The sequence below is a fragment of the Octodon degus genome, unplaced genomic scaffold (genome assembly GCF_000260255.1).
Source record: "Octodon degus isolate 3935 unplaced genomic scaffold, OctDeg1.0 scaffold00085, whole genome shotgun sequence".
In the NCBI taxonomy this organism is placed as follows: domain Eukaryota; kingdom Metazoa; phylum Chordata; class Mammalia; order Rodentia; family Octodontidae; genus Octodon; species Octodon degus.
In genome coordinates, this window is record NW_004524661.1 from 3,004,620 (window position 1) to 3,015,896 (window position 11,277).

Here is an 11,277-nt window from a genome sequence, read left to right on the forward strand (position 1 = left end):
CAAGTGCTCCTTTTAATTCTATAAAACATGTACCTTTATTTACCTAATTTGTACAAATCTTTACTCAGTGTACCTAAATCAATGGTGATCTTCTACTGATAGATTCAAATACTTACCATGATCAGTGGTGAAACTGAAAACGTCTTATATACCAATGTTATCTTCCAAATTATTATAGCAGATCAGAGTCTAATCCATTACTAATCAGTGATTATTAGTGATCTGATCATTGTTACTGTTGGTCTGTTCTTAAACTTTTAGGGTACTCTCCTAATGACATAAAAATGCTTAAGAAATCCCTACTCTCAAATTTATGTAAATTGATTTTTCTCAGCTATAAAGGCAAAGCACTACTGGTGAGGCAGGTTCACTTAATTACAATGATCTTCAATGAACTACACTTTAATGCTTGTTATGTGAGATTTGTTTGCAAAATATGGTAGTTGCCTCATTTGAAGAATATTTTTTAGACACTGAAGATCTAAAGCCACATAGCAGGTCATAATAAACACATTTCCAAGTGAGAAGTACTCGAAGTATTTTTTCCAGGCTACTACATACAAATGGAAAGGCCTGTAAGCATGTTGGATAGTCCTTTATGTGGATTCATACTGCATTTACTATGGAAGCTTGAAGAGATAACTTTTGCAGTTTTGAACTGATACACTTTATGCAATAATGCTTCTAGAAAAATAGGTTCAGGTTAGGGGGAAAACAGTTCAAACTTGTAAATAATTGCAGTATCATTGCATCAGTTTAAAGAGCTGACAAGCCCTCTCTAAACTCCAAGCACAATTAGTCATTAGGGTCTAGTTTTTCAGCACTGTTAAGCAATTTGTAACCCATTCCTTTTAATAGGGTTAGGCCTTACTTAACTGACACAGATGCCATGAAAACTGAAACCTCAAGTTATGAAGCAGGAGCCTTGTTCATTACCTTCTGTGATAGTCAAATCATCTACAAAAACACCATTTAATGGGCAACCAATGAATAATCAATGGCTCACTTTTCATCTGAGTGTGAAAACGAGAATAATCTAATACAAAGTCCCTCTGGTAAGAGGCTGAATCTTGGGTTCTACTGCTCTTCAGGGTTGATTTATAAGGTCTTGGGAAGCTGATGTAAACAGATGATCAATGGGACCCATCCCTGCTCATAATGACCCCCAACTGGCCCACTCCCTCTTTTCCAAGTCCACCCCTTCAGGCTATTAGCTCTGTCCAGCTAATTCTTCCCACTACTCCTGCCTGCTGCTTTTACTCTGGCCATCCGTTCAGTCCAGCAGACTCAGAAGTAATTTTATACGCAGCAGAGAGCTGGTGGAATTGATTTTTCACTCAGCGCTCAGTTCCCATCTGAATAATTATCAATTTTACTGCCTCATAAAGGGAAGAGTCAAAATTTCAAATCAATTCAAAAGAGCTTTTGAGACGACAGAAACTGTGCATAAGAATAGAGGTCAAAGTTGTCAGTGACCTAAGGAGATGATGTCAGATATTACTATACCCAACAGTTGACATCAGAGGCACTCAAGATGATATAACCTAGTGCTAATGCAAATCATATTTATGCTGACTACCAGAGACCAATCATTAATATTTAAAATGCTATCTGAAAGCCTACATTCCAAATAAATAGAATGTATTCTACTGTTAATAAAGATATATCACTACTTAGTCATATTCTATAAAGTGAAGGATTACCAACTATTATTAACACAGAGAAATTACTTAAACCAACAACTGCATGGTAATTCTGAGTAAAGACACACTTGATGGTCTCTTGCACAACCACATTACTTGCTCATAGCCTATTGATTTTTTGCTAAAATTTTCTATCAACTTAAAAGTTTCCACCAGTGTTTATGGGACAATGGTGTGAGGTAAATACTGATAGGAATGACTTGGTAGTAGACACATCCTTTGTCATGGTACGGTGGGAGTGGATCTGAGCTCTGGCCAGTCCACGGGTATTTATTTTCTTTAGTGGCTACATACTCCAAGTCAGTGGTTCTCAACCTTATCCATGCAAAAAAAAAAAAAACCAAACCAAAAAAAAAAAAAAAAAAAAAGGATTATTCATACTTCCTACTCTACCAAATGGCTACTGACTGCATTTGGGTGGGCGCTGGAGGTGGCAGGGAGCAGAGGTATACCTAAATTTTGTAGAATGTGTATTTTGAAAGGGCTTTGAGCTATTTTGCAAACCGATGCAGTGAGTAGTAGGGGTTTTGGGCTTTTGAGCTAAACAGACTTCATTTTAAATTACAACCCTAATCACTTCCAGTTAATCTCACTGAGTGGTTTAATTATCTATAAAATGAGGATAAGATATCCACATTTGATGGCTAGTGGAGGTCTAAATGAGAGGACCCCTCTGACAGTCCTCCCCTCTATGTCACTCTGTTATTACTGTTAATAAAATTAGTAAATAAATGGTGAGTTATTTGTCTCTGACTCACGTGATAGGAAACATTTTAGGAAAGTATGTCTTACAAGTCTTAATTGTTCCTGTACCTTGCCTGTAATAAATCTTCAGTAAGTGTGAGCTACCTTCCTCTTTACATTGCCAACCTGTTGAACTAGTTCTAGGGTCATATCAAATAGTTATAAGTTCAGAGGCTTTAGCTAATTTCTCAAAATATGAATTATACTCCCTTTACCCCTCCCTGAAAAATAATTGGTTAAAGTTGAAGTGTCACAAAATTTACATAATTTCATTTAGATATTAGAAAAATATGGCAGCCAGGAAGGAAATCTCATCTACGGCTCTTATTATTTGCTCTCCAAGCACAAATGCAACAAATTTGACCCACACTTGCAAATGACAGACTATTATAGGTATAATTTGACAAAAGAAAACAACTAGGGGGCCGGGGAGATGGCTCAGTGGAATAAGCGCTTCCCTGGCAAGTGCAAGGGCCTGAGTTCAATCCCCAGTTCCCAAAAAAAAAAAAAAAAAAAAAAGAAAACAACTAAAGCCAGGTATGGTAGTGCATGCCTATAATACCAGTGGTCTGGGAGGCTGAGAAAGGAGGATCATAAGTTCAGGCCCAACCTGTGCAACTCAGGAAATTATTAACACCCTGCCTCAAAAATTAAAAAAGGGGATGGTGATGTAGCTCAGAGTTAAGGCCCTGGGTTCAAGTCAATCCTACACACACACATACACACACATACACACAAAGGAAAAAAAATGAAAATTGTATAAACAGACCATTTTATAAACATAGTAGAAGTAGAAATAACAGTGATGGTAAATCCATAATGTTATTTTTCTCTCAGAGAAATATTCTTAGTAAGTCTATATATGTTTATGGATAGTGCTGCAGTTTTAAAAAAAACAATATTAAGTGTGGACCTAAGCTACATGTGAAAATAAATAATTTGTGGCTTTATTACTTATTAATTAATTAAATGTTCCTGGGAATACCTTCTAATCTGTTTGAACTGTGATTCTTCAGCTTACACTGAGAATGATACTAACTATACTATGATGGACAGTTCCTAGCAAACTTCCTGGCAAAGTCTAGGAGTCCAAGAAATAGTAGTGTCCCAGTACATCTGAGTACTCACAAGGTAAACCTATAAAGGCATTATCAGAGACTCCAGGAAAACAATTAGAGGTTGACTTGTTTTTAGTTCCAGTTGTGCCCTATTTTTTCCTTAGGCTTTTATTTATTTATTTATTTAGACAGAACCATGGATTGAACTCAGGCCCCTGCGCTTGCCAGGCAAGTGCTTATTCCACTGAGCCATCTCCCTCCTCAGGCTTTTAGATAGTTCTCCCAGTTCTTGTTTTTAAATCCTAACTCCACTCAGAACAGATAGATAGCACTGGGGGGGGGGGAGCGGTGGGAGTGGGTGGGTGGGATAATGCTGAGGCCAGTGTGCTATACCAGGTCAGGGGAAAGAGTTCGAATAACTATTACAGTGTCTTAGCAAAAGAGTTGTAGAGATCTTCTGAGACCAGGTTGGCTTCTGGGGCATTCTGTTTCTAAAGCTAGGTTACCTGCTGCAGGACATCTGGGTTTTGCTGCATAAAATGTAATAGTCTCTGACCAGCCTGGGTAGCCTCTCTGCATCGAAGTGGCTTCTTGCCCTCTTTTGCTATGTGCTTGAAGAGGTAGGTGACGATGTAGTCTAAACTGGTACAGCAGCTGGAGGAGATAACTGTATCTGTATAAACAATAAATAAGAATTCATTTGCATTATTGAAGTGTTTGCTTCATTTGATTATGATGTCTCCATTAAAAAAGAATTACTATCTGGTTTCAAAGCACTTCCACCAATCTGTAAGTTCCTTGAGGGTAGGGATATTGCCTTGTTTCTCTCTGCAAATCCAGTGTCTAATATAGGGCCTGGGATATAGATACACTAGCGAGAAAATGATTCCTTGAGTAAACTGGTCCATTTGAGACCTTAGCGACTTCTGCTCAATCTAAGTAACTGTTTATTAGGAATGAACCTACTACACTGGGCTCTGCTTCAGGGGAGGTGGGTCCATCTCCCACCCTGACATCAAAAAGCTCATGATTTATTATACAAGTTTTTGCAGTATAGTGCTATATAAAAATGAGTATACACTGCTGTAGGAATTTTGAGAGAGAGATCATAGTTAGACAGAGGTCAAGGAGACCAGGCCTCACCCCCAGAAGCCAACCTGGTCTCAGCCTTTTGAGACCAGGTTGGCTTCTGGAGCATTCTGTTTCTAAAGCTAGATTACTCATTGGTGAAATAGGCAGCCCCTGAGATACACTTGGAAAGATGATTCCATTAATCCTGGAGAAAGGACATTTTTCACTGGGCATAGTGACACAAGTCTATAATCCCACCCATTTGGAGGCTAAAGCAGGAGGATAGTAAGTTCAAAGCCAGCCTGGGCTTCACAGTGAGTTCAAAACCAGGCTGAAGTACATACTGAAAACTTGTATATTTAAAAAAAAAGAAAAAAGAAAAAGGCCATTTTTCAGGTACAGAAATTAGCATAAGGCAGCATAGTGTTGAAGGAAAGGTACAATTTTGGAGCAAGACAGCTCTGGTTTCAAGTTCTATCATTTTTAATCACTGGTTGTGTTATTACATTGAAAAAGCCAGTTCTCTTTTTTGGCATTTAAAAAATAACTTGCAGAATTCAGGGAGAAGAAAATATGCCGATCAGTAAGAAAAATGGCTGATATATACTGAGAACTTTCTTTGTGTTAAATATAATGTTAAGTACATTACATATTATAATTTTATTTATTGGATACAGGGCCTCACTACACAGTTTAGACTCACAGTGATCTTCCTGTCTCAGCCTCCCCAGTGCTGAGATTATAGGCATGTGCCACCATGCCTGGTTCAAGGGCCAGCACGGCATGTGATATTGGGGATAGAACTCAGGTCCTTGTACTTGTCAAGCAGGCGCTTAGACCACTGAGCTATCTCCCCAGCCCCAGACTATATTTTTTAATCCCCACAACAATAAGTAATAGTTACTATTATCATCAATTTCCAGGTGAGGACACTGAAACTAATCAGATTAAATGTTTTGTTCAGTGACACATAGCTAGAACACTGGACAGCCATGGTAAGAAAATAATAGTTGGACTGTGGATCTGTATGCTGAATCACTAAAAGAAGGTATTAAGAAAAATATGAGTATTAAATTCATTCTAAAACAAAATGGGCACTTAAGATATTGCAGTTACAACAGTCTGTTTTTAGTGGGCTGATATACTTACATTTAACTTCAAAACTGACAGAAGTGTTACTGAATGTTTTTGAAGGAAGTTACTGACAGAAAGAACCGAGCATTTATTATCTTCTTTGTATCCTAAAATGATAATCTCATTCACTTTTAACAACTGCATAATATATTAGGTATCATTTGCATTTTATTTAAAATTTATTTATTTATTTATTTAATTTTTTTTTGTGTGTGGCCAGCTCAGCCCATCAGGGGGCAGGGTTGGCTGGCATATGGTGCTGGGGGATTGAACCGCGGTCCCTGTGCTTTGCTAAGCTTATTCTAAGTAGGTGCTTTAGACCACTGAGCCATCTCACCAGCCCCTCATTTGCATTTTAAAAATGAGAAAACTAATGGTTGTGTATGCAACTCAGTGGCACAGCATTTTCTTAGTAGGGAGGAGAGAGAAGAAGAGGGAAAAAGAGAAAGAAACACTAAAATTCAGGGATTAAGTAAGTTTATCCAAATTTCAGGATTTTGAGTATATAGTAGCACATTGTCCATATTTATTCTTGGTTAGCAATGTATTTTGACACAGTCCCTAGAAATTCTTGATTACTAAGAGAAACAATTAAGAATGGTAAATACAGTAGATTCAGAAGAGAAATAGACCCAGAAAGTAGGGATGGGAAGTAGATTTTATACTTTGTAAAGGAGTAAGTTTCTTATTCATCTTATTCATCTCCGAGATTGTCAGACCCATATACATCCAACATAGAGGTGAGATATTAATTAATTAAAGAACAGGTAGCTGAAACTAATCTGCGACAGTTGTCTGGAGCTTGGGTTATGTTTAGTGATAATATCTAGCAACAGTATGATGTTATAGTTCTAAAACTTTCACACCACTAGACATACCATGGAAAACAGAAAGGAGGCTGTGGGGCAAGTTCTAAAATACAGAGAAGACAGTGGTAGCTCACACAAGATCATGAGGAATGAGGGGTTGAGTGAAGGTCTAAAAGACAGGTATGGACAACAGTTTTGGAAAACTGGGGTGCCGTATGACTTTTAACAAAGGTGTGTTTTGTGTCTTACTAAAGTATGGAAGCTAACTGTCAATTAATTTTTTCATTTACTTTTTATTTCTTCCCCCTAGCTGAGTTGCTTTGTAGAAAAGGGAGTTTTGGTTTTATAATAGCATAGGTGTAGGCCAACACCTGAGTCAAATACCATTTTGATGAGTGAAGTTACTTCTCTTTTTTCTTCACATTTCTACACTTGAAGTCTCAATCATGAAAGTAAACAGATTAAATAACTTAACATCTACAAAAGCAAGCAGGAAATAGAAATGCTTCCCTTCACCAGTAAGGAGCAATATGCAATCAATCATACAAAAAATTTAAAGACTTCACATAGATTTGGTGACCACATACCATGCAGGTTGCATTAAAAGGTTCCAATCCACTGAGTCAGCTGTGAAAAAGCCAGGTAAACACTTTAGACTCAAAGGTGGAGCAAATATCCTTGCAATAAAAGCAAGAAGAGGTTCCATTACAGCTGATTTATGGTTGGGGGCTCTTAAAAAAAATGTTATTCCCAGCTAGATTTAAAAGCGGGAGTGATAAGGATTAAGGTGTATTTGGTCAAAAACAGAATGAAAAGTGTTGAAGACCACATATTATTACTATTGCCCTTTCTTTATTTGCAGCTCAAACTACTGTGTGAGATCCAAATAATGACATAAAACAGTGGGCAGGTGTCATGAATTTTCAAGTTTTGTCCTATGTCCGGTGTTAGGATATTTTGGAAAGGAATACATTATTTAAAAACATTTGGGAACTCATTTTTAAGTATATTAGATGCTGTGTATTTTTTTGCAACTTCTTGTTTGGTATTGCAAACAATTGAGTGCTCCCTTTCTCCTGCATCTGGTCTCCACAGGAAGCACATGCATCATTAATAGCCCTCCTGCTTACAAAGCCCCATCACCGAAAGCACCTCTGAAAAGTTAACTGTGTAGGAAAGAGTTGCCTAACGTAGAGAAGAATGGTAATGGGGCTGAATGGAAATTTGCCTTTAGTGCAAAGCTTCTCACCATAGCAGAAAGGAGGATGAAGGTATTGGAAAAATACGGTATGAAGAGCAATTTTTGAGTCAAACGGCCTATCTGGGAGGGATAGCAATTTTGGAGATAGGTTTAGGTTTAAGATTTTTAACTTCCCCAAGCTTTAATAGTACTGCAATAAAATGTGCTAAGTACTACCCACTTTGAAACATGTTGTGAACACAGTACTTATGCACAGTAACTATTTCTTCACTTACTTACTTTTCTGGCTATTTCAGTTTCTTATACAAAGATGCTGATAGTCTACTACACTAATTCATACCTCTCATCTCTCATTTTTGTGGTGGGAAAAGCTAATGTACAAGATCTCTAAGTTATAAGTATTTCCTGAATCATTCACTCTTCTATTACATTCGTGTCATATATTCCATGCAATTCAAGAATGAGTTCAAAGTAAGAACATAATCATTTTGACTCGTTATATACATTTTATTAGTAACAACCTTCACGGGAAAAGATCTGGTAGTATGCAGTTGGCTCAACTTTTTGCTTTCCTCACTTTTCCTCCATAATCCCCCTACTACTGAGCTATATTTCCTAGTCCATCCTTTCCTCGCTTCAGTGGTTGTGCTATCCTTTACTCCTGCTAGGACTGCACTCCTACCTCTGTCACAGCCCATTTGCAGAAATATTACCTGATAACTTCTGTAGGAATAGTCACACTTAGTCACTTTATTCATTACTCCATTTTCATTCTGTGTTTAGCCATTACCACAACATGGTGATTCCCAAGGTGTATGTGTGTGTTTTTCTTATTTATTGCCTAACTTTCTGTACTAAAACATAAGTATTCATGTAAGCAGGGACTGTCTTATTTCAGCATTGTTAAGGTCTAGAATAGTACTTGGAACATAGTATGTGGACACAGATTCATTACTGAATGAATGAGGTAAAAGCTTAGTAAGAGAAGCTTTTGGTAAGTTGGTGGGTTAGTCTCTACGAGTATGGGGGGAAGTGGTGATTAAAAGATAGTCAGAAACTAAGAATGCTAATTAAATAACTTTTAGAATATTAGGCAAGTTACTGATCAATCACTGATTCAGCTTTTCTATTTCTCCCTCACATTTTTTTGGTTTTACATTGAAGCTATGGCTGAACTGAGACTTCTAGCCCCCTTCCCAAAGTCTCTTTGTCGATGTATCATTGTTAGGATAGAGAAGATTCAAGTTATTTTTAAAATTCTAAAGAGTGTTTCTTAAGCAGTTCACCTGCCAGAGGCATCCAATGTATATGCCAATTTATGTATGAGTTTAAAAACTCACGAATACAAGGAAAACCATTTCTACCATACCCATCTATCAAAACCGCAACCATTAGTGGGTAGATCTAGCAGGTGTGGTGACAATGGAAAGACTCTTGCATCAGACACTTATTTGTGTTATCTTAGGTAAGTTGTTTTACCTTTTTCAGTCACAGTTTACTCATCCATACAATGAAAATAATACACTCAACTATCTCATTCAGTAAGTATTTAGTGAGCACTTATTATTTATCAGGAACTGGGAGTAAGGTAGTAGACAAGACACTGTCCCTGTCTTTTCGGAAACTTATAATTCACTAGGAAACAACACATTGCTCCCAGAGCACTTCACCCACTTTTGGTATAAAGGATGGTTTTGGGAATGAAATGTCTCCAGATGAGACACGGTGACAGAGTGAGGCACGAAGGATGTGTCCATCATCATCATCTTAATAAGGCAGTACTGAGATTTAAATGTAACTTTCAAATTCCCTCCACAGTGTTATTCTGTCAAGAGTCCCCTAAGAGTCTTGTTAAAAATGTAGATTGCAAGCCTGACTAATACCACATTTTGAGAACAACATAGTAGATTGCAACTAATTCAAAAATCTTCAGTATTACTTTGATATGAGATAAAAGAATGTCAGACTAAACTGCAATAATAAAAAAACAAGACTTCTGCTTCTGCCCATGAAGGATTAACTGCTATGAGATTTTGCCCTCCTGCCATAAACAACTAAAAAACAGGACAAATATATGAAATAACAGTTTTCAATTATTGCACAACAAGCAGCATAGGACTATTAAACCAGAGAAAAGGGAAATAAATGAGGTAATAGCTACCATTGCTGAAGTTTACTGCCCAAAGCAGTTTCCAGGATGCAGGCCAAGAAGGGAAACCCAAAGTGGTCTCATTGAGTCAAAGAGAAACATTGGAATTAGAGAGGCTGAGGCAGCCGGAACTTGTGGTACATAGTGTTGAAATGTAGGCCCTCTAGGAAAAACCTCGAGAGATCAGTAAGGGAGTGCTTTCATGTTTGTCTGAAAAATTACCTGTGCAAGTATGGGAAGAAATTCCCCAAGGTTGAAAAGAAGTAGGCCAAATAATTCTTTAAGATTACAAAAGTTGAGAATAGTTTATGGAGAAGCCTCATACTGCATGGAGCAATGCAGTGTCTTCACAGGGGTCACGCCTTTGAAGTGGAGCTCGTGGACTCCAAAACAAAGGCTGTCATTTGCTTGTAAGTGACACAAATTGATCCAAAAGTTACTTACCTGCAAGATAGAACAAAATTAAAAAAAAAAAAAAATCAAAACCCAACACTCAATAATATGAAATTCACAATGTCTTGTATTCAATAAAACATCACAAGGCACAGAAAATGAAAAATAAGACCCATAAAAAAGAGAAAAATACATCAAAAGAAACAGATTCAGAGGTGACTTTTGTAGAAAAGGATTTTAAAACAGTTGTTATAAACCTTATAAATACGATAAAGGTTAAAGATAAATATATGAATTTGAGGAGAATATGAAAGATATTCAAAAACTAAAAATCAAAGCTGGTGGTCCCAGATAATCTGGAGGCAGAAGCAGGAGGATTGCTTGAGCCCAGGAATTCAGGCCTACCTTAGCAACAAAGTGAGATCACCTTCTCTTAAAAAAACAAAAAAAGAGATTAAGATGGAATAAAACACAATGTCTAAAATGAAAAAGAAATATATTTAAAAGACTAGTTATTATAGAAAAAAAATCAGTGAACTTGAGATATAATTATAGGAACTACTCAAAATGAAGTATAGAGAGGAAAAACAACAAAACAAAATTTTTCCAGAGCACCAGTAAATTACAGGCTAAACGCAGGGTGCACACATCATACATGCAAGTCTAATTGCAGCAGAAATGGAACTATAGGGAGGGAGACTGGGGTTATTCAAAAGTAAACTGTGATAATATTATTTGAAGATGTAGATTTTTAAACGTCTAGAACACCAATGAAAAAGAGTAAGCCTTAAGGGACTAAAGAGAAATATTCAGCTAATCCAAATTATAAGAATGCCAAAAAAAAAAAAAAAAAAAAAAAAAAAACCAAGAAAAAAGAAATAATTTGGTTAATAAATACGGATGATGGATGTCTTAATTTGTTTTAAAGATAGAACTGAAGCAACAGATAATTTGGAAATATAGACAAACCTGAAATAAACAAGCATTAAACAATGTGTAAACAACTTTCTCTAAC

The 11,277-nt window shown here is 36.8% G+C and overlaps 1 protein-coding gene across 2 annotated transcripts in view; it reads right to left on the bottom strand.

The window, feature by feature from the left end:
• Ranbp17 (RAN binding protein 17) overlaps positions 1–11,277 on the bottom strand; it is a 390,835-nt gene that overhangs the window by 25,262 nt on the left and 354,296 nt on the right. For both annotated transcript variants that reach the window (XM_004637026.2, XM_023721795.1), the window contains one exon: positions 4,012–4,178. In XM_004637026.2, coding sequence (XP_004637083.1) covers positions 4,012–4,178 — 167 coding nt within the window. The remainder of the gene's footprint in view (positions 1–4,011; positions 4,179–11,277) is intronic.